Source organism: Astyanax mexicanus, chromosome 17 (genome assembly GCF_023375975.1).
Source record: "Astyanax mexicanus isolate ESR-SI-001 chromosome 17, AstMex3_surface, whole genome shotgun sequence".
Taxonomy (NCBI): domain Eukaryota; kingdom Metazoa; phylum Chordata; class Actinopteri; order Characiformes; family Acestrorhamphidae; genus Astyanax; species Astyanax mexicanus.
The window spans coordinates 3,582,501-3,606,319 of NC_064424.1; the positions used below are offsets into that span (position 1 = coordinate 3,582,501).

A 23,819-nucleotide genomic window follows, 5' to 3' on the forward strand; every position below is an offset into this window, starting at 1 on the left:
ATCGAATGAATAGGGCTGAAGTGAAGAACACTGGTTGTGAAATAAATCCATAATTACTGGTATTTGATCATTTAGGAGTATTTAATCCTCTTCAGTAACACAGATACTGTATTATAGAGAACTGTATTGTGAAATATTGAGTAACACAGAATTACAGTATCATGATATCACTGTTATCCTGAGATGCTCTGTGATTCCCCCCGCTAACTGGTATCAGTGCAACATTAAATTAAAGTGTCAGATTCACTGCCAGAACAGTATGACGCGTATTTGTGACTGAGATTCCTTCTGAGATCAACAGATCAGATATGATCCCTCAAAACAGACAAAACTTTCCAATACACTTTATTTAAACAGCGTAATCAAAAGCATGGAGTTATCTTTAAATGTCAGTACCGGGACACGGCTGTACACAGGCCATTCTAGATACCGGGAACTAATTTGTTTGCCAGATGATTGTGTTTTGGTCCTGAATGCAGCTGTTCTGAGTAACTTTAGGAGATTAGAGGCAGAGTGAGTGTGACAGCATGCCTACCAGGGATGAGGGCAGTACTGATGAGGATGTCAACATCCAAACACTGCTTGGCAAAAAGCTTCATCTCAGCCTCGATGAACTCCTTCGACATCTCCTTAGCGTAGCCGCCCTGGCCTTCCCCGGACTCCTTCACGTCCACCTCCAGCGGCTCGGCTCCCAGCGACTTAAACTGCTCCAGGGCCGCCGCTCTGAGGACCAGAGAGGACAAAGGTCATGAGGAGAACATGGACAATGGATCAGAATAGACCAGTCCCTATAACATAATTTAACATCCAACACCCTAGGAAAAATAGTAAAATACTGCTAATAAAGTTGGGTGGGTTTCATGCCGGATGGGTTTTGTTGGAAGGGAGGGTTTTCATTGGGTCCTGGGTGGGTTTTGATGGGGGTGTTTTGTCTGGAGCTGGGGGTTTTGTTTTTTGGTAAGGAAAGTTCTTTGTTGGGTGCTGGGAGGGATTTCGCCGAGTGCCCGATGGGTTTTTTCAGGAGCGCTCCATTGTAAGGGAGGGTTTTCGTTGGGTGTCGGGTGGGTTTTCGTTGGGTGTCGGGTGGGTTTTTTTGGGAGGGAGGGTTTTTGTTGGGTGCCGAGTGGGTTTTGTTGGGAGGAAGAGTTTTTGGTTGGGTGCCGAGTGGGTTTTGTTGGGAGGGAGGGTTTTCGTTGGGTGCCGTATAGGTTTTGTTGGGAGGAAGAGTTTTTGGTTGGGTGCCGAGTGGGTTTTGTTGGGAGGGATGGTTTTTGGTTGGGTGCCGGGTGGGTTTTATTTGGAGGAAGGGTTTTGGTTGGGTGCCGGATGGGTTTTGTTGGGAGGAAGGGTATTCATTGGGTGCCTGGTGGGTTTTGTTTAAAGGGTTTTTTTTTGTTGGGTGCCGGATGGCTTTTGTTGGGAGGGAGGGTTTTCGTTGGGTGCCGGATGGGTTTTGTTGGGAGGGAGGGTTTTTCTTGGGTGCCAAGTGGGGTTTTGTTGGGAACGCTCCATTAAGTGTCGGGTGGGTTTGTCGGCACATTTCCACGTTGGGTATGTATGTAGATGGGTGCCACATTGATGGATGGTTGGGTGCCATGTTTGGGTCTCGTATGTTAACGCCATATGTAGTTGTGTGCCGGGTTGAGTGTGTTAATGGGCCATGTGTGGCATTTTCTTCCCAATTATGGACATAACCTCAATATAGTTTTGCTTATCAAATTTTTAAATTGCCTATTCAAGTTTTCTTAGCATTGAAATCCCATTAAATAAGCACAGGCATGAGGTGCTGGAAAACCAGTAGAGCACAGTTTACAGTCGGGGCTTCTTCATAACCTGGGCTACACTGCCCTCCAGTGGCAGCTCACGAGGAACCGCAGCAGACAAATTCAACTCATTTCAGGAACATTAGAAGTTGTGTGTGGATCGGGGACAGACTGATTAACACTGCAGCTCATCAGGTCCTGGCTGAGATCCCGGATCCCTCAGACTAATCACCTCTGACTGAACCCGTCACTCTCCGCAGGCAGGTATGATCACATTACTGTGCTAAATTCAGAGGGACAGCATAATCATCTTATCACATCCTCATCGCATCACCGGCCTGGTAAAGAATACGGCTGGATGAGTTACCATCTGACCAATTTATAGGCTGGAGGATAAAACTCATTACAGTAAAGCATTAATGCTGCTATATTTATTTTTCAACATCAGAAAATATCTTTAATAGCCTTTAAAATAACTTAAAATCAGTCAATTCAACAACTCATCTTTAATACTGCAGTACTGCACAGGCTAAACTGATGAACATGTAAACATGTAACACACTATATTCTTGTAAATATTGCAATACTTTGTTAATATGTGTCTAATTCTTAAATTTTCTTACTTGTATGGCTCCACTCCTGCCTCCAGGCTTTATCATCTGTCATAATCAACCAAATTCTTTAAATAAACAAATTATTTTCCCAGAAATAACTGTGCTAAATGATATTATTTTATATCACTGATAGAATAATAATATAATAGCATCATAAGGCATTTTCAAAATTCTTTTAAACATCTATAAACATTCAGTTAATATTTGTCAGTCATTGGACTGTATAAATAATAAAAAAAATATATATATATATGACATACTGGATCAGAGACTGTAAAAAAAGATGGACGTTGTGTCGCTGTTCCCATTCATTCAATGAAAATGAAGCCAAAATCTTCCGCCATGTTGGCGATCCTGATACCCGATTCTGCGCAGTAGAGACCACAGGAGGGAGAAAGACTGTTGAGACAGCCTACTCATTTAAATACCCCCGCCCCTGAGGGCTGCCTCGAGGTCACAGGCTGCAGAGCGGAGCGGAGCTGACGGTCTGTTATTGGTCCCGCCCATAACCAACCCTTTTACAATAACCACACCTTTTTTGAATAGAGCTGAATAACGTTTTAAAAAGCGAATTCTGTGGGGATATAAAAAATTAACAATATAAGCAGAGGTTACACTAGCTGCTGCATTTAAATAATGGAGGTAGATTTACAGTATATTCGAAAAAAACGTGATTGAAAGTCGTCTGTTTTGCCATTGAAACCTATGGGGATGGGTGGGGTTACACAGCTTTCTGCAACCGAACAGCAGGGGGCGCCCGACCTGTGGTGGCTTCACTTTTGAGAGACGATGCTCTGTCCAGCTATACACAGTCTAGGTACTGGATCATTACATATTGAATACTGAGGTTATGTCCATGTATTGTACGATAAGGCTATAACAGAATTATTGCTATAGCACTATATATCTAAATCTACACTTTTCTACATACAGTATCAGTCAAATGTTTGCAGTGTTTTCTTTCATTATTTAAAAAAAATTCTGTACTGTACATTAATACTGAAGTCAACTATAAAAGAAAAAGATATGGAATTATTTCATATTGAAAAAAAAAGTAATGAACAAATCAGAATATGTTTCATATTTTAGATTTTTTAAAGTAGTGCCTCTTGTTCAGATGATCTCTGCTGGATTTTCTCAGTCAGTTTTATGAGGTAGAGTCTCCTGGAATTCAGGCTTTCAGTTAACAGCTGTGCTGAACTCATCAAGAGTTAATTACTTGAATTTCTTGTCTCTTAATAAAGTGTTTGAGAGCATCAGTTAAAGTAAAGTAGTGAAGAGGTAGAGTTACAGGTATACAGTGAATAGTGAATATTTGAGTAATGTCCTAATCCAGATTATGAGAAGCAAGAACTACTCAACTAAGTAAAGAAGAAATGCAGCTCAGTCAACACAAAACAAACATTATGATGAAACTGGCACTCATCAGGACCACTGCAAGAAAGGAAGAGCAAAAGTTCCTTGTGTTGCACAGGATAACTTCAGAGTTACAAATGATCCTTTATGTGTTTATTCTTAGTCTGGATCACTTCACTATTCATTTACTATGTAGGGGGGGGGGGGGCATTGAATGAAAAAGTGTGTCCAAACTTTTGACCGGTACTACAAATCCACATAAATCTCCCCCTAAAGCTCTGACTGACATCACACTAGGAGCGATTAGGGGAGAATGCACCATCTACCCATCCAGAGAGAGCATGAACGTATTGTGCTCCCTCAGACTCCGGCTGCTGATGCCAAGCACTATGATCTGGGGATCTCCAGTTTGAATCCCGACAGTGCAGTAGTCTACTGTACCCATCAGAACCCGCACTTAGATCTGCTCTGAAATGCCTACCTTGTGTCAAAGCCCCTGACGATGGCACCCATCGCCCTGGCAGTGCCCGCAGCAGCCAGCCCAGCAACACCACCTCCAATAATCAGCACCTTCCAGGAGAAACGAGAGCTGATTGGTCTCCAGGTAGGGAGCAGTCATTAACATTCACAGCACACAACTGCCAGGGTCTCAGACAGAGAAGTGGGCAGACAGCGTTTTCTGAGGGCCATCCAAAAGCGTAGACCTGGTCAATGATCTGATATCTTTATTTATCGTGATAAAAAGTGATTTAATAGCGGTGATATAATTTTTGCAGTATTTTGATATGTATTATTAACAGAATCTGTCGCCACCTCAAGCAATTCTATTACATACAATATTTTCCTTATTCTGGCTGAAGCACTTTTGTAGCTTATGTTACAACTATAAAGTTATTTATAGTTGATAAAACCTATAGACCGTTTCAGATGAATATTCATGAGTGTAGGAAATGACGTAGCTGTTCCTAGGACACTTCCGTTTAGCGGTAAACAGCGTTCAAAACAGTGGACGTAATTTAATTTAAACATTCCCTTACAAACTTCCCCTAATCCGAGAGTCACAAACATTGAAAATCAGGTCATAACGAGCCGATTTTCAAATTGTTCTTTAAACAAGTAAATTATGGAGGACCAAAAATGACAAATATAAATAAATAAATGCACATATAAATGTAGAAATAAATAAATGTATAATTAAATAAATGAATAAATAAATAAATGTTGAAATAAATGAATAAAGGCACTTATAAATATATAAATAAATGCATACATTTACATACATTTATGTGCATTTTTGTATTTCATAATTTATTTATTTATTCATTTTTATTTATTTCAAGATTTATTTATTTTAACATTTCTACATTTATTCATTTATTTATTTACCTATACAATTATTTATACGTGTATTTTTTCTTTTTTTATTTTCATATGTGCATTTATTTATATACTATATTTATTTATTTATTTATTTCAACATTTATATATTTATTCATTTATTTATATATTTATTTATTTCTACATTTATTGCATTTATTTATTTTTGGTCCTCCATAGTAAACACTAGTAAAAACTTCCCTCTTAAATGCTTATCGAAAGGTTCAGGAGAAGAGGTTTGATCACTTATTACTAATTTCTGACTATAGCGTGTTTGCTCTTTGTTCGGGAGACTTGCGAAATATGCGCTCTCATTTTTACAGCAGAATATTTGAAAATAGCGCCACCGAAAGCATTGAAGGAACAGACATGCGCAGTAGCTTTGTTATTGTTTACCCTAACTGAAACGGTCTATAGGTTTGTTTATTTGACAGTCATGATTTGACAGGATGCCATGTTCCTTTTATGTATATGAAGGCTTCTTGTATTCTCTTTATCCTGGTTGAAGCACTTTTATATTTAATAAATTTAACGTTTTAATATGATGAATTTGTTTGCAAAATAATAAGAAGCTCTGCCTCTGTTGTAATTTAATGTTATACAGGTTATAGGTTTATGATTGACAGGGATGTTATGTTTTTGTTTGTATATAAAGGCAATATATGCATATAAAAGTGAGCATTGATTTTTTTTTTTTTTAAATAGTGTTTTTGTGAGAGGAGGTTTCAAAGACTTAAATTAAATTTGAGACAGTAGTAGGTACAGATTTACATTGCAGGGATTCTTAGCTGTTTTTCTGAGGCCCTCAAAGTGTTAATATCGATTTCGAAATTATATCATATCGACCAAAATTAAGGAATATATATCGCAATATAAATTTTTGCCATATCGTCCAGCACTACAAAAGGGTATATGAGCTTTTGATGAACTCGGGGTCAGGCTGCAGCCGTACCTTAGCAGGAGGGACCTTTCCTGCAGCGGTGATCTGTCCAGTGAAGAAGCGGCCAAAGTTGTTTGCTGCCAAGACCACAGCTTTATAACTGCCAAAACAAAAAAACAGGAGAATATTAATGACGCTTCCACACAGACAACTATATATATATATACGTATATATGTATATATATACGTATATATATATATATATATACGTATATATATATATATACGTATATATATATATATATATATATATATATATATACGTATATATATATATTAGGGGTGTCACGATCTCGATATTTTATCGAAATCGAATCGAAATGAGGTCACGATCTCGAGTATCGAAGTCAAAAAGAGGATCGACGATCCCTCCCGCGCGCGCTACGCAAATAGCGCAGCGCGCTACGCAAATGGCGCGGCACCAACACAGCGCATCCTATTCATTTAAATAGAGATAGCCACTGCATGAGCGCAGTCGGCGGGAGTGTGATCACTGTTTTTATCTGTCCAACGGGGGAGGGGGGGCGGGGGTTGGGCGCGCAGGTTTTGTATCTGTATCTAACGGAGGGGTGGGTGCGCGCAGGTGAGAGCGTGTGAACTCGCTGAAATGCGTGTGTCAGTGTGACTTGAGAACACTGACTATAGATCACAGTGAGGTGGATTAAAAATCTTAAACTTATAATTGACTACACCTGTTGCTTTCCATTGAATTAAAAAAACATCTTTCTCTCAGATAAAGTAAACACAAGCGTGTTTCTGACTAAAATAAAAGCTTTTCAGGAGAGATATAAGTTATGTGTAAATATTTATAAGACAATACCCACATCACTTATCTAACCAGCCTGTACTGATTTCTGCCCCCCAATAATGCTTTCAATAACCTCTTGTAACCCCTGGGAGCCAGGGGTTACACTCTAATAGCCTTTAATAGTCTTCAGTAGCCTTTAAAAGACTTACCTGGCGGCCGTGGTGTGTCCACTAAACTCCGTAGTTATAAACATCCTGAGGTTAGCAGCGCGCTAACTGACCTGTTTATAATGTAATCCGAGCAGTGACTCCGTGTCGGCTGTTCTAACCTGCTGCTGTTAGCTGCTTGGGCTGAAAGATGAACTGTAGTGAGCTGTATTATCCGGTTAGTGGGGTTAAAACCTTTATTTGTTTACAGAAACAGTAAAAACGGACTGGCTGAGCTCTGTAGCCCGTGGCTGGGCTGTACTGAAGTAGTGACTGAGTGAAGAGAGCGGGGCTTGTGCTGCTGCTGCTAGTGGTTGGATGAAGAACTGCAGCTTCATGTAATGAGCAGTTTCACCAGCCATCCACACACAGCTCTGATAAACTGCTTGTTTTAATAGTGCACACTGTTGCTACCAAAAAAAGTCACTAGATGGCATTACCATATATATCTTAATAAATAATAATAATAATATTTATAATATTTATAATAATAATAATAATAATAATAATAATAATAATAAATATATTATTTAAATTTTATGAGGCATAAAATAATAACAAGAAAAAAAAACAAGAAAATCGAGAATCGAATCGAATCGTGACCCTCAAATCGAAAATGAAATCGAATCGAGGATTTAGAGAATCGTGACACCCCTAATATATATATATATATATATATACGTATATATATATATATATATATATATATATATATATATATATATATATATATATATATATATATATATATATATATATATATATACACACACACAGACATACACACACACACACACACACACACACACATCTGATTTATAGCATTTCTTGATTGAATACAAAGATTTATAATAGCCTGGCAGCTATAACGCACATCTACCGTATTTTTCGCACTGTAAGCTGCACCTGAAATACATTAATTTTCCCAAAAATCATCAGTGCGTCTAATAATCCTGTGCACCTTATGTATTAATTTTATCAGTCAGGTATTAAGGAGCAGTAAAACCACTCCACTGAATTACAGGGTTATACAGTTATAAAGTTTCAGTGTAGTTCTCCAGCAGTATTAGCATTAGCCGCTAAACGCTAGCCATTCGGTCGTTCAAAAGTGAGTATTATCAGCCTGTAGCCTGTAGTTTCTAACCCAAGGTAGCACAGCTGGAGCAGCATTAGCATTACCCGCTAATCGTGCTAGCCATGGCTAAGCTTACTGTAAATAAACGAAAGCGCTATACTCTCCAAAATAAACAGTTTTCAGGAGAGAAATCTGTGAAGATTAACATCCAGCACTCGTTTGACTTGTCTAAAATATTTAAGAATTACAGTTTTGTTTACTTAACTTAGCTTAGCTTTACAGGTCTTCCTCAGTTGAATTAGAAGGGAAACATGGCGACACCCCTGTTTCTAACAAGTGCCGCTTAAAATGAGCCTTTTAATTTGGTGGATAAACTAAATTTGAAGGTGGTTTAAAATGCAAATATGGTTTAACTCTTTTGACATATGAAGAAATGCTGCCAGCTTTGCTAGTAGTAACCAAATTCACAGCATAAAAATGAATGGTTATCACACTGTGGACGTTTGTTTATTAACGGTATTGCTTAGAGAGAAAGGTTCGTAAAGCTTGAACCAACTTTATAAATCTTTATTCATCTTTATTTCGTTCTAAGAAACAAGATCAATATAAAATAAAGCTTTGCTGAATATAAATTGGGTTAAAAAGTGCTCCACCACAACTTTAGTCTAATGATATAATTGAATATATTCATTGAGTGCTTATACTTTTGATGATGTAAGTACTTTTCCATGGCGATGCTTATTATAATCATTTTAATGAACATTTTTAATGCAGGACCTTCAGTTGAAACAGTATGTTTACAGTGTGGTATTCCTACTTTTTCATATCAACTGTGAGCACATCCTTTGGTTCATACATGCAAAATAACGTCCTTTAATTATAGAACGTTATTATAGAGATATGGGTGATTTTAAATAAAATATATAAATTATTATTAGCAATATTTTTCCATTCTTTTTCAATATTGTTGCAATCCCAAATTAACTAGATTGATTGATATATATGAAGTATATATATACACAAAAACAACTATAAAAGATGTTTTATATTTAAAAAAGTAAAAAAATTAATGATTTTTCCAGGTGCTGCAGTTTTAAGCACATTTGGCATCTCACTTTCAAAATTAACTAGAACTACAACGAATAGTAAAAATAATGGACAGTGTTGAAAAATTTAGATTTTAAATTTAATGTTCAATTATCCTTTGGGTACCAAGTGTCCAAACACAACAGAGCACACATTTACTCACTAAATTTCACATTTCACATTTACACATGTTCTGACCATTTAAAGGGGGATTTATATCCATCGTTTCGCTGTTTTCATTGTTCTAAAACAGGGTTGTCCAAACTACGGCCCGCGGGCCATTTGCGGCCCGTTTCCTTTTTTGGAGCGGCCCAAGAGGTATTTTAGAAATAGAATGAAAGTTGGCCCGCTGTTAAGCAGGTTTTTATAATGTGAGAATCAAAGTTTGAACGCTAGGTGTCAGAAACGGGCCAAAAAGCAGTCTAAAAGCGGAGAGAGTGCGCAGTTGTAGCGCAGAAACACAGGCAAAAGAGTCTAAAAGCGGAGAGAGTGAGCAGTTCTAGCGCAGAAAAACGGGCCAAAGAGTCTAAAAGCGGAGAGGGTGCGCATTTCTAGCGCAGAAAAACAGGCCAAAGAGTCTAAAAGCGGAGAGAGTGAGCAGTTCTAGCGCAGAAAAACGGGCCAAAGAGTCTAAAAGTTACCGTGATTAAGGAGTTTAATATTAAGAGACATCATGAAATTAAACATCAATTTAAAAAAATCTTAGTTTACACAACACTGTCAAAGATAAAGATAGTAAGTCAAGTAAAATGGTGTGTAAATGAAATAATCAGGAAAAAAGTATTATTTAAAGTGGTATATTTCATTATTTGTTTTATTATAGAGTCTGTGGCCCCTGACTTCAAATATATTTCTCCTTCTGGCCCCCAACCAAAAAAGTTTGGACACCCCTGATCTAAAACAAAGATGGACAAAGCTAGTCATTAGCTGCAGACTTTCTGTTGCTGTAACTAAATATGCCTTGATTATTCTACATCAATAGGAGACCCAATACAGATACAAGATCAGATCAGCCTCAACTCCAGTTAAAAACCTGAATAAAGGAAGAAACTCACCCAGCGATGTTGGCCATGGAGCTGAGGGCATCGTACCCCTGGGCGATGGTGACACGGGGCACTTGGTCCATGGCGAGTACGGTGGCTCTGCGCTGGGCCAGCCGGTCCATCAGTTCAGGATTCTGAGCTGGATAGATGAAGCTCACCAGCGTGGCTCCGTCCTTCATCAGCTCTGTCTCGTGGACACCCAAAGCCGGGTTCATCATGGGGGCACGAACCTGGAAACAGCACCAAAGAAATGTAGAGAAATTAAAGATTTGTATACACAAATGACCAGGTTATATACTGTATACTAGGGGTGTACAATATTGCGAAAATACTATTAAATATACTATTTTAGGTCCATATATCACACCCCTATTGCTGATACAATAAAACGTATCATTATTGTACAATTTTTAAACACACACACCTTCAGCACGATATCAGACGCTAGGACATCTTTGACGTCCTTCACCGTGGCCCCGACCCTGGAGTACATCTCATCTGGAAACTTGGCGGCCTCTCCGGCGCCGGACTCCACCACCACATTAAACCCCTGTTTGATGAGAGCGTCCACTCCCGCCGGCGAGAGCGCCACTCGCAGCTCATTCTCAAAGATCTCCTTAGGAACACCAACAGTCAGCTGCTTATAAGGAATGCCTGCAGGGAGACACAGAACAGAAATAAGAGAATAAACTAAGACACACCTTCTTATTAATGTTTTTTTTTTTTTATTCTAACGCTCTGATTTTTTTTTTTTTGCTATTTATAGGTTTATGTTTGAGTAAAATGAACATTGTTGTTTTATTCTATAAACTACAGACAACATTTCTCCCAAATTCCAAATAAAAATATTGTCATTTAGAGCATTTATTTGCAGAAAACGAGAAATGACAGAAAAAAAAAAAAGAATCAGGGCTTTCAGACCTCAAATAATGCAAATAAAACAAAAAGTTCATATTCATAAAGTTTTAAGAGTTCAGAAATAATCAATATTTGGTGGAATAACCCTGGTGGTTTTTAATCACAGTTATTTTCATGCATCTTGGCATCATGGTCTCCTCCACCAGTCTTACACACTGCTTTTGGATAACATTATGCCTTTACTCCTAGACGTTAGTATTAATCTACAATGCAAGCATGTGTCCAAACATTTGACTAGTACTGTATAAGAAAATCAGTCTACCTACATACATGTAAAAATGTAAAACAATATAAAGTTAGAAAATGATTTCCCCCCAAATGGTGCAGTTCTAATAAAACATGGTCCAAAAGACAAACAAACGTGCAGTGCACCAAACTATAAAAGGCAGCCAAGAGGCATTTATATAGGGATGTGCACCACAAGTTGTGGCATTTATAGTGTTCATACCAATATCAAAATTATATCTTAGACTGGGGGGGATAAAATATTTATTTATATAGAAAAATAGATATATAAATTTTGCCCATATTGTCTCGCCCTAGGTAAAATATGAAGAGTTTGATTCCAAAACGCTATAAACGCAGTTTTTGTTTTAAAAAAAACACACTATACTACACCACACCACACTACGCTACACTACACTACACCACATGAATATAACGTGATTTTGGGGATTTTATTGTCTTAATGTCTTGTTCGTTAATGAAATTTTGCACTTTTTCGAAAAGAAATGTTTTGAAGTTTGTGTTTTAGGCCCAATGGTCAAACTATTATATTCAGATGTACAATTTACTGTTATTTATTATTGTATTTTGCACATTTTCAGTCAAAAAAAATTTCTATTGATGCCAAAGGATATATAAGACATTTTGAAAAAAAAAAACAACAAAAAACATGGCATGGATTTATTGCGTTTTGCGAAAAAACTAATTATTTAAAAAAAATAAATCTTTAAATATTAAAATCTTGATTTGATTTTTTTGTGTTATTTTAACCTTAGTATGGTATTTGATAGTTTGAAACAGAAAACGGTGGTTTTCAGCCTACCACTTTCTTGCTAAAGAAAACCCTTTTTTACTCAAATTGATAAAAATGGATTTATAGCGTTTTGGAACCAAACTCTTCATATATATATAAACTCTAGTATAGGAACGTTTCTGTGCAACAAGCTGATAAGCACAGACTGTCTGAACTCTCTGAAAGGTCAGAGACACAGACGACAATTATACCATAAAAAGATTAACAGCTCGACATAAAGAGCAGTCTAAATGAAACCTCTGCAGAAATGTACAGGACATGCCAATGAAAGAACTGTTTGGCTATCTGATACAAAAAGAAAAGAAAAATGTTCTAACTTTTCATGACATATTGATATTACCATTTTTTTTTTTACTATAAGGCACACCATCAATGAACGTCTACTTTCTGGTCTGTTTTTATACATAAGGTGCACCGGATTATAAGGTGACACCATTAAGTGACTCCTGAAAACTGTTTATTTGTTTGAGTAAAGCACTTCCGTGTATTTACAGTAAGCTTAGCTTTCCAATATTTTGTCTAAGGGTGAGTTGTCAGTGAAGAGTATCCAGCACTAAGGCTAGGTGCAGCAGCATTAGCATTAGCTGCAAACCACAGCGCTATTCAACAAAGGTTAGTATTCTATCATGTTTCACTAAACCAAAGGTCAATTTTACACCAGAGTTCTCCTTTAAGTGAATAGAGTGTTTATATAATCAGGAGATTCACTGTGGAAAATTCCAGCATGTGCTTCATATATCAGACCATAACTGCAGCAGCTGAAGGTGAATCACAGTCATAAAAGTTCAGTTCAGTCAGTCAGCTACTGGAAAAGCCAGGCCTGTCCAAATATAACTCAATCAACTTATCCTGCAATATATAGACACAACTACTAACTGAGGAGAGCCCATTATTGTGAATGGGCCTTTATATATCAATTTAACTTAAAACCAGCATTTTGTTTTATTAGATCAATTTAATTAATTATGATATAGGCCAGTTATTTAGCAAGAAGAGGACATTAGCGTGAATGTTTAAAATTGTTTAAAAACAGTGTTTAATTTTGTATTTCAATTAGGTGTGGGCGATATGGCCCTAAAATAATATCACGATATTTCATGGTATTTTTCGAGATAACGATACTCTTGGGGATATAAATTAATTATTTGTTTTTTTTCAAGAATACACTACTGCAACATAATTGCATACGATTTATGCCACAACCCTACCTGAGATATTAAAAAAACAAAATATTATTAGATTTGTAATAGGAGTCAATGATCCAGAATGTCACGATACTTATAATGCACTCCAAATATCTCCATATAATCAGGATTAAAGTAAAATAAATGATACTGGTCAGATATAATCTGTCTCTAGTAGATATATAATGGGAAATGAGAACAGTGTGATTTTTCTTTTGCTAAAAACAGTAAAAAAAAAAGTAGAACCCTGATGTGATAATTAGGGGTGGGTGATATGGCACCATATTTTTAGGGTATAATATCGTTCACGATATTAAAAATGTTGACGATATTAACGCGAACGAGACAATATGGCACACCCCTAATTTCAATTCAAATTATCAATTCAAATCTAAAATTAAGAATATAAAAAGATCATAAGAGATTACCAAATAATAGCATTTTTGTCATCATGCAATAAATGTGCATCTATCAAATGCCAACTTTACAGAGGAAAGAAAAACTTCCAATAAATGGCAACAGAAGTTTAAATTTTAGGTCACTTATATTTTATAGCATTTCAGAAATAATTAGGGCAATTCTTTAGGAACACTGCAAAACTGACACAAGCCTTCTGTTATTATTGGTCATTATATATCACACAATGTACAAGAGAGAATGGGGCAAGGTCCCTTTAAGAGAATGACATTCCTAGTTAGTAATTAGCAATCAGTGCAGCTCTCAGCCAATAGGATCACTGGAGTGATTAAGAGGCTGTGGAGAGGATTGAGCAATTAATTGCTTTAGTGCTCTGCTGCTGAAAGGACTGTACAGACCCTTTGTTTGATGTTCCTCTCTAACTGTGTGCGTTTGTGACAAAAAGTAAGTTTATTTCCTTTATTAAAACTGTTTAGAGGTTTGTGTAATATTATTTACTAAAGATATGTATGTGATTTGTAAGATTTGTAAAATCCAAATCGAAATAATGATTCCTGTCTTAAAAGCAACCCATTTCCTTTTTGTTTAGTTATTTCATGTAAAATGAATTACACCATTAATATAAATACAATTTAATTTTGCAAAACATACAGCTTTTCAGAAATGTAACTATGCAGACAACAGCCTCTGTGATTGGCCCACAAATTCACACTGTCTCAGTTTAAACTGCAGAAGTATAAACGCGCTTTATACTGAGGATACAGTTTCCTTTACTATTCAGATATATTCATTATCATTTAGTTCTGTCATTTAACTATTTAACTACTATTAGAACTTACCAAAATCATCTCAATTAGAGCTAAAAAGTCAATTATTTTAATGCATAAATTCTATATATAAAATTGGGGTAATCCCAGGAATGTTTGTAATTCCAATAATTATTATTATTTTTAATCAACTGACTAATTATCATTATCATTAAAGGGTGCATATAATGCAAAACTCACTAGATCTGTTGAAGAAACTTCATTTCAGTCATTTTGGTTGAAAAGTTCATACACAGTACACAGCAGGATTAGCCAGCAGACTTTGTCTGAGGAAGGGATCTATACCTAATCAAATAATAAGCTTTGTGCTTCTATCACAGTTAAGCATTTTGCCATTTACCACATGCTGTGATAAACACTCAGCGTAAAAATGGGGACGTGGCCAGCAACAGCTTATATTTGCATAAACGTGTCAGAGCCCTTAAACAGCTCATTCTGAAATGGACTGAACTGGAAAGAATAGAACTGAATAGATCTTTTGGCTTTTTATGCGAGAATGATTTTGTGTAAAGAACTTCAGGAACATGTTTTGTATAGAACATAGTGATATACTAACTCGAGTTAAAAGAGGTATATGTATAATATGTGCCCTTTAATAAAAATGTGAGCCAAAGGATAAATATCTTTGGATCATGACTACATAATAATGTTATGTTATCTGATAAGTTTATAACCCTTCATGCAAAATGACAAATATAATTACACTACAAATATTTCTAAATCATCTAAACCAGGGGTGTCCAAACTACGGCCTGCGGGTCATTTGCGGCCCATGTCCTTTTTTGGAGCGGCCCGCGAGGTATTTTAGAAATACAATGAAAGTTGGCCCGCTGTTAAGCAGGTTTTTATAATGTGAGATTCAAAGTTTGAACGCTAGGTGTCAGAAACGGGCCAAAGAGTCTAAAAGCGGAGAGGGTGCACAATTCTAGCGCAGAAAAACAGGCCAAAGAGTCTAAAAGCCGAGAGGGTGCGTAGTTCTAGTGCAGAAAAACGGGCCAAAGAGTCTAAAAGCCGAGAGGGTGCGTAGTTCTAGCGCAGAAAAACGGGCCAAAGAGTCTAAAAGCCGAGAGAGTGCGTATATTTCTCCTTCTGGCCCCAAACAAAAAAGTTTGGACACCCTTGATCTAAACCAATTAAATAGAATTATTCAGGAATGTGCCAACATTCCAACACTGAACAACACAAGCACTTTTACTTTTTACCTACTAAGAGCTCAGACGTCTGTTTTAGCAACACAAAGCAGTTGTGCTTGTGCAAGATCTGTCCAATCACAGCAGGGCTTAGGCTTTGTTTGTTTGTTTTGGAAACAGGGGATCGTCAGGCAGCCCTGACTTTAAACTATGACCTGAAACGTGAGATTCTAACAAACGCACAATAAAACACCATTAAAACTCATTTTCTTCTAAATGGATGCAGCAGGAAGGACCAACCTTAGATGACTTTATTTATAGATTTATCTAATGGAAAAAAAATAACTCAGTGAATATAAAAATGGATTAATTTAAAAAAAAACTCTGGATTAAATGTACAAAGTATATATATTAGAAATAAGACCAGATGACTTGTTAGAAATATACATAGAAGAAAACACTTGTCTTGAGCTGTTATTTAAGCTAATGATGTAACCCTGATTGGTTTGAGGTAATATAAGGACTGGATATATTATTTTATGTATAAATGTATTATTTATGTTCATTAGGGGTGAGCAATATTATATCGTATAAAATATATTGTGACACAGAAATATCATGATAATAAAATAAATTTACTGTGAAGCTTTAGGTGTATTTATTGTATAATTGTTTTAGTTTGCAGTTTATATGCATGCACTAAATATTCTGCAATATTATTTGCTGCATTATATTATTTTATGCTATATTATTTATTTTGCTACATTATGATTATACTGTTATACTATTATACTATATTCCTGAAATGAATTAATTATTTTAGTTTTCCTATATCGCCAAGTATATCGTTATCACAAAAATACCCTGAAATATCGTGATATTATTTTAGCGCCATATCGCCCACCCCTAATGTTCATTTTCTTTTTTGATGGCTGCTCTGGATTTTCTGATATGCAAATGTATTCCTTCATTTTCTTCTAATTCCCAACAACCCATTTCCCGTGCTTCACTTCGCTTCATTCGAGAGTCAGTGGGGTTAAACTGGTGGGTTGCCAGAAATAGCTGGCTGACCTCAGCTGTCACTGCCACACTCGTCCAGCCATAAAAAAAAAAAGAGAAAGAAAAATGTCAGCTATTAATGGCTGGTGTCCAGTACACACACACACACACACACACGCACTGTAGTAACCAGGCTGCGTACTCACACTCACTCATTCACTACACTACACTGAGCATTTCATTCATTTGTTGCCAGAAAGCAGCGAGGCAGTGCAGGTAATAGTGGCAGAGTGAGGAACAAGCGGTCACGAGACACCATGACCTTGGGAAGGAATTATAGCTGGTTAAATAATAAACTGGGAGGAGTACTTTTAGGTTATAGAGCTTTTATGAGGTTTCAACCTCTTAACAGGTCAGGATTTTTGTCAACTGTCTGCTTGACATTATACCACTAAATCTTGAGGATTTCTATTCAAGCATTACACTGAAACATTACATTACTTGCACTCTGGACTTCATGTTGCTGCAACCTGTCTACTCTCTCTATTTATTTTATTTTTTATTTTTTGGGGTATTATTTATCTTTATCTATTTTGTATTTTCTATTTTTTATTGTATTCTTTAGTTTATCTATATATCTATTGTAATAACTTAATGATCTTGGGTGTAAACTGGATCGTGAGATCACAATTTCGTTCCACCTCATGTACCACATGTGATGCGAATGACAAAAAAAACCAACTTGAATCCTTGAAAAAAAAGCATAACTGTAACTGAAAATATAGAAAATTTATATTTAAGTAAATCTGCTCATGTCCAAATACAATGAATAAAATCATAAAATTGGCTCTTTCCTGAACTTCATTTTAAAATCTGTATTTTCCTAAATAAAAATCAAGCAATTACTGTCTCCAAACCTTTAGTTTCATTAAGTCTGTCATTATGTATTTTTTTATGTCTATTTTTAAACAGAACAGCAGAATTTGGGTTTGATTCCTGTTTTCCTGTTACTGATCTGGAATTATTATTAAGTGGAGTAGAGAGAAAACAGGCAGCTTCTCCAAGAGATTTCAAACCCTCAAATTTTTTTTAGAGTGTAAAAAAAATTAGATTTTTCTGCAGAAAAAGGATTTTTGTATAGGGCTGCAACGATTAGTCGATATAATCGTCAATGTCGATTATAAAAATATATAAATTACTGTCGTCTAATTGTTAATTGAGTGCCAAAACACAACAAAATATCTACACTTTCCATATTTAAAAGGCTATTTAAAATCCTATATTCTGACGTTTCGATCGTTTTAAAGCAATGGAGAAAGCTCGGAACTGGAAACGAGGGCATGGAGAGTTAATCGCTGACTAATCGACTAATTGGAAAAATAATCGCCAGATTAGTCGACTACAAGCCCTGGTTTTGTATCACCTACACCTGTAGCCTGTATACAGGACAAGTTAGAATAATGTAGGTCAACAGGCTCTACAAATCACTCTCACAAAGACAAAGATCTCCACACAAAGATCTCCATTCTTACCAGTTTCAGTCCCTTTCAGAATGAGCCGTTTAAGGGCTCTGTCACTTTTATGCAAATAAGCTGTTCCACAGTCCAAGCCCCATCTTTACACTGAGAATTTTCCACACATTAGTGTTAGCTTGTGCTTTATGGCAAAACACAAACAAGCTAATTAATACTAAACTGCGATAGAAGTACAAGACCTGACACAGACAGTAGGTACAGATCCCTCCCTCAGACGAAGACTACAGGCTAATTCTACAGGCTAAGTACCATCTGAGGTTCTCAACCCAAAATGACTGAAACAGTGTTTTTTTTCATCTGATCTAGTGGGCGGGGCTCTGGTAGGAGGTTGACAATCAAAGGGTGGAGCCAGGGTGGTTCTGTTTTGAGTATTTATAGGGGTGTTGTTTCTGTATTTTTGTTGAGTTTTATTGTTTCAACACTAGCTCCATATTCCACATTCAACAACCTGGAAAAGAAACATGCCAGCAGCTGTGTAAGAGTTATTCACCATTTTTAATAGTATATTTCTAATATTGTGAGTTTGTATTGTGTATATTTGAGTATAGTCAACTTTTACCTAATCTATACTATATATTTCACACTCAAACACTAGTAAGTTAGTTAGTATAAGTAATGAATAGGACAACATATTAGACTTAGGACCACAAAATTAGACTTACTAGAGTTAATGCTTTATTACTCTATGTGGTGGTGCTAAACTCAAATGAATAGGGTTAATAAATCTGCGGAGAAGAATATTGGTTATTAAATTCTGTGATTATTGATTCCTAGTATTTGATTATTTAGTGGTGAAGTATTGTACAGAAATGTCTTTGATATGTTGAGTATTCCCACCAGTAAAGCTAAAGCACAGGGCTTTAGTCTACAGAGGGAGCTGCCGGTCTTTAAATAGAGCAGACGACCTGCTGCACTCAGAGTTAAAGGATTTATCAAGGACATGAACCTCAGCCCAATAGAAAAACCTAATAAAAGTGATTACTGCGTTACACTTGCACTTAAACTTTAACCAGCAGTTTATACTGGATATAAATGAGGTTATCAGTAACAGCACTCTTTTCTTTCACCATTTCCTGTGTTTTTACCTGGACTAGCAGCTCGAGTGAGAGCCTGGTGGGTCCTGAAGAAGCGTACGCATGGCGTTTTCACCGCCCGGACGCTCTGCAGCCTGGGGACCCCGCTGAAGAGGGGGATAGAGCAGCTGCTGGCAACCACGCGCAGAAGACTCGCCATGGGACACACGAGGAGGAGCTGTGCAGCCGGACGACCCTCCTCCTGTACAGAGAGAGAGGGAGAGAGAGAGAGAGAGAAAGAAAAAAGAGAAAGAGAGAATGTGTGTGAGAGTGTGAGTGAGAAATAGGAGTGTGAGAGTGTGTGAAAGTGAGAGAGAAAAAGAGAAAGGGTGTAAAAGTAAGAGAAAGAAAAAAAATTGAAAATGAGACGGAAAGAAAACAAAAAGTGTGTGTGAGAAAGAGAAGAATTAGAAGGAAAGAGGGAGAGAGAAAGACAGAAGAGAGAGGGAGAGAGAGAGAGAGAATGAGTGTGTGTGAGAGAGTGAAAGAGTGATAAAGAAAGTGAGAAAGAAAGACAGGGAAAAGTGTGTTAGAGAGAGAGAGAGAGAAAGAAAGAAAAAGAGAGTATGAGAGTGTGTGTTAGAGAGAGAGAAAAAGAGTAAGAAAGAGAAAAAGAGAGAAAAACAAAGTGTGTAAGAGAGAAAGAGAAAGAAAAAGAAAGAGAGAAGGAAGAGAGGAAAAGAGAAAGAGAGAAAGTGTGTGAGTGAAAGAGTGAGAGATAGTAAGAAACAGTAAGAGAAAGAAAGACAGGAAAAAGTGTGTTAGAGAGAGAGAGAGAGAGAGAGGTCAGCACCCACTGACTTTTCCCCAGTATGCTCTACTCAGCCATACCACGCTACGCTACTCTACTTCAGCCACGCTGATCCTGCTGGAGGTCACGCGAGCGTCAACTGTTTTCACGTGTCCTTGAACGTATGCAGCTCGCCATCATGAAAACACCAAGCATTCTAACGTCATACTACAGGTCACGCTTAGCCATGTCCTGCAGTTACACCTTCAGTAACAGCAGGTTAAAGACTTCTGAGTTAATGAAGCTGCAAATAATGATAATTTTGCTGATAATTGTCCCGATTAGTTGATTGGTCAACAGTTATTTCTATTGTACTATCCATTACTACATTGTACACAATACTGATTGTAATACTCTTTAAAGACATCTACATTTTATTGTTTGTTATTTTAAGTATTGATTTAATTGTTTGCAATTCATATGCATGGACTTTTATTGTTACATTACTTAATTTTTGGTACATTGTTTATTTTGTTACACTTATTTTACACTTTTAGTTTGCTGAAAGTACTTTTTTTTTTTTACACTAAATAAAACATTATTATACATTTTATTGCCATAGCATATTCTTGAAAATAACTTTCAAAAATGTTAGAACCACAAATAAACATAGATAATATTAACTTGTATATAAAAGGCCATTCCAATAGTAGGTATATTTAAAAAATGACTATAGTGAATTTCTATTATCATTCATCTGCTTAAAACACTTAATTCAGTAACAGAGTCGGCAAAAACAGTTGGGAGTTTTTGAGTCAACCAATTCCATTGATTTATCTCAGGCGGACATGTGCTTCGGCCCTCAAATTAGATTACACACGGCACGTCTAAAACCAGAGGTTTTTAATGCATTTAAAACACTTTATTTTCATTTACAATTTAATAGGAGATTAATTTTAAAACTGTAACAGATCTGACAATGAATTAACACTATTTATTGTATCTCCACTTTTTTTAAAAACAAAATAAAACAAGTTTAACATATCTAACAGCCTTCCACATATTGTTATAATGTCATTTAGAGCATTTATTTCCAGAAAATAAGAAATGGCTGAAATAACAAAAAGAAAGATGCAGAGCTTTTAGCATTTAAATAATGCAAAGAAAACAAGTTCATATTCATAAAGTTTTAAGAGTTTAGAAATCAATATTTGGTGGAATAACCCTGGTTTTTAATCACAGTTTTCATGCATCTTGGCAGGTTCTCCACCAGTTTTACACACTGCTTTTGGATAACTTTATTCTGATTTACTCCTGGTGCAAAAATTCAAGCAGTTCAGTTTGGTGGTTTGATGGTTTGTGATCATCCATCTTCCTCTTGATTATATTCCAGAGGTTTTTAATTTGGTAAAATCAAAGAATTTTCATTTTAAGTGGTCTCTTTTTTTTCCAGAGCTGTATGTAATGTTAATTTAACCAAAAACGAAACAGATGTCATAGGACCCAATTTATTGTACTCATTATTAAATAATCATGTAAACAAACGGCCAAACCTGACTGGCACTGTACATTCTGATCAATGCTGAGTCATAAGTGAGATTTAGAAGAAAAAACGACAAAATAAAGCTAAATTCTCTCTTTAAAACATCTAAAAGAGAGAGAAAGCGGCTGCACCACGTCAGCAGGGCAGCAGAAATCTGCAGAGTTGCACTTTTCTGCACAACAACAGAAGTGGTGCAGGCCAGCTACGGCTAATGTCATTCATCCCAACAATACATCAACAAAACAACACGATAAAACAGTGAAATCGGGTTGTTTTAGAATATAAAACATTTAAAATTTATATATAAGGCATAATAAACTATATGCATGTGCATAGATCAGGTAGAGTAAAGCCAAAAGCGTGTAATTAGCTGCAGAAATAGCTTGAACTTGGAGTTCTCCTTTAGCTGGTGTTCTGTCCAGTTGTGCTACCTTGCCAAATCGTGCTACCCTAGCCATACATAAAAAAATAAAAAATAATTTGTACATACACAATAACTATTGTACATATTATATTATATACTATATAATGTCGTTGTCCAATGAAAAACAAGTATCTCCAAAACAGCAACTTCACAGGAGGGAGAAAAAACCTTCTAAACTTTCAATGGAAGTCAATGTACAAAGAGTTTATTTCAGGGCATTTTTAATTTTTTTATTTCTTTTGTTCTGTTCATCACGGCATTCTGGCACAGTGTAAAGGTCAGTTTGTCTGTTCAAATTATGTTGAAAACAAAAATCGAGAAAAATAAAGATACTTGGTTTTCATTGGACAGCGACTACTATGTGTATAAGTGTATAGAAAAGTGTATAAAAATGTCTTTAAATATTTATAAAAAGTTAAAAACACCAAACAAAGCATCATATTACAACTTATGCACCCGGCAAGATAATAAAATAATGTAAGATAACATTTGTATAGCCTAAAATCACTGTTTTAGGTTCAATTTAAAAGCAATAGAGGTGATTATTTGCTTATTTTACGTACTTTTACGTTACATGTGAGCACATTTGTTATTTACACGTTCGTAACAGTTAAACAAAGAACACAGTTAACTGTCAGCGAGCTTTGGTTGTTGAATAAACTCGAGAAAAAGAGAAATGAAATATCACGAAAAACGTGAAAACTTAAAAATAATAAATTGGTCAGCGCATGCGCAGTGCCGGAAAGAAGCACATATGGACGTGTAGCGTAACTGGACAGAACACCCGGCTAGGCTAGTTCATGTTCATTCATACACTCAAGCTTAGCTTAGCTTATCTATGAGAGCACACCGGCTAAATTAAGCACAAAAAGGGACTTTAGACGTAAATTAACACATTTAAACTCATTTTTCCAGCACAGCAGGGTTTAAACATATTTTCTAGCTCAGTAAATCCCCAGTTTTTGCACTTTAATCGCAGCAGAGACGCAGCGGAGTAACTGTTAAGCGGATGGCGCCCGCTACCCGCCGCTCTCCCCGGCTCTCCGCGCTGCTTCTGCACACCCGCCACAAAACCAGTCACTCAGCCAAAAACACACAACCCCGCAGCCGCCACTAATATAGCAGCACTGCGCTGTAAATGCAGGACGGTTAGTTACAGCAGAAACAGCAGCGGTTAATCACTGACCTTCAGCTAAAGCGATACAGCACACCGAGCGGACACTCACACCTGCCGCTGTTGCTGCCGCCCGGAACAGATAGGGAGTCACACACCGCTCACACTACTGAGTAAAGGCGGTGCTACGTCTTATAACAGTCCGGCTGCGCTTACATACCCGGCACAAACGTACCGCAACTAAAGTGAAATATTTTTATTATTGAGAATTTGGTTATTATTAATTATTTATTAGGGTATTATTTCTCATCGACAATCTTAAAACAAAAGAGGACATAAAAATTAAAAACTTAAAAGTGTATATTCAATTACATCAGTTCTTATTTATATACTAGAGCATCTCAAAAAAGGAAAATATGACTGAAAAATATGAAACTCATATATTATATAGAGGTTTTAAACACAGATTGATCTATTTAAAGCGTTTATTTCTTTTATTGTTGATGACGAAATGAATTTATTTGCTGGTTAAAATAACACGTAACTAGCAGAGCTTTTCAGGTGCAGTTGAACAGATTAATTCTGATGCAGTGTAAACTCAGGCGAGAGTGTTTAACTGAATCATTGGTGGCTTTAGAAACTGGCACCAACCTCAGAAATTGATGACAACACGACCAG

General features: G+C 36.4%; 1 protein-coding gene across 1 annotated transcript in view; it reads right to left on the reverse strand.

Annotated features, from left to right (window-relative positions):
• Window positions 1-23,307, reverse strand: part of nnt (nicotinamide nucleotide transhydrogenase) — a 90,308-nt gene extending 67,001 nt beyond the window's left edge. The window contains exons 1-7 of the mRNA XM_022666533.2: window positions 23,214-23,307; window positions 19,343-19,532; window positions 10,633-10,862; window positions 10,221-10,438; window positions 6,063-6,150; window positions 4,215-4,303; window positions 536-723 (exon numbers count right to left, since the gene is read on the reverse strand). Of these exons, the coding sequence (XP_022522254.1) occupies window positions 536-723; window positions 4,215-4,303; window positions 6,063-6,150; window positions 10,221-10,438; window positions 10,633-10,862; window positions 19,343-19,490 (961 nt within the window). The 5' untranslated portion in view covers window positions 19,491-19,532; window positions 23,214-23,307. The remainder of the gene's footprint in view (window positions 1-535; window positions 724-4,214; window positions 4,304-6,062; window positions 6,151-10,220; window positions 10,439-10,632; window positions 10,863-19,342; window positions 19,533-23,213) is intronic.
• Between the last annotated feature and the right edge of the window lie 512 nt (window positions 23,308-23,819).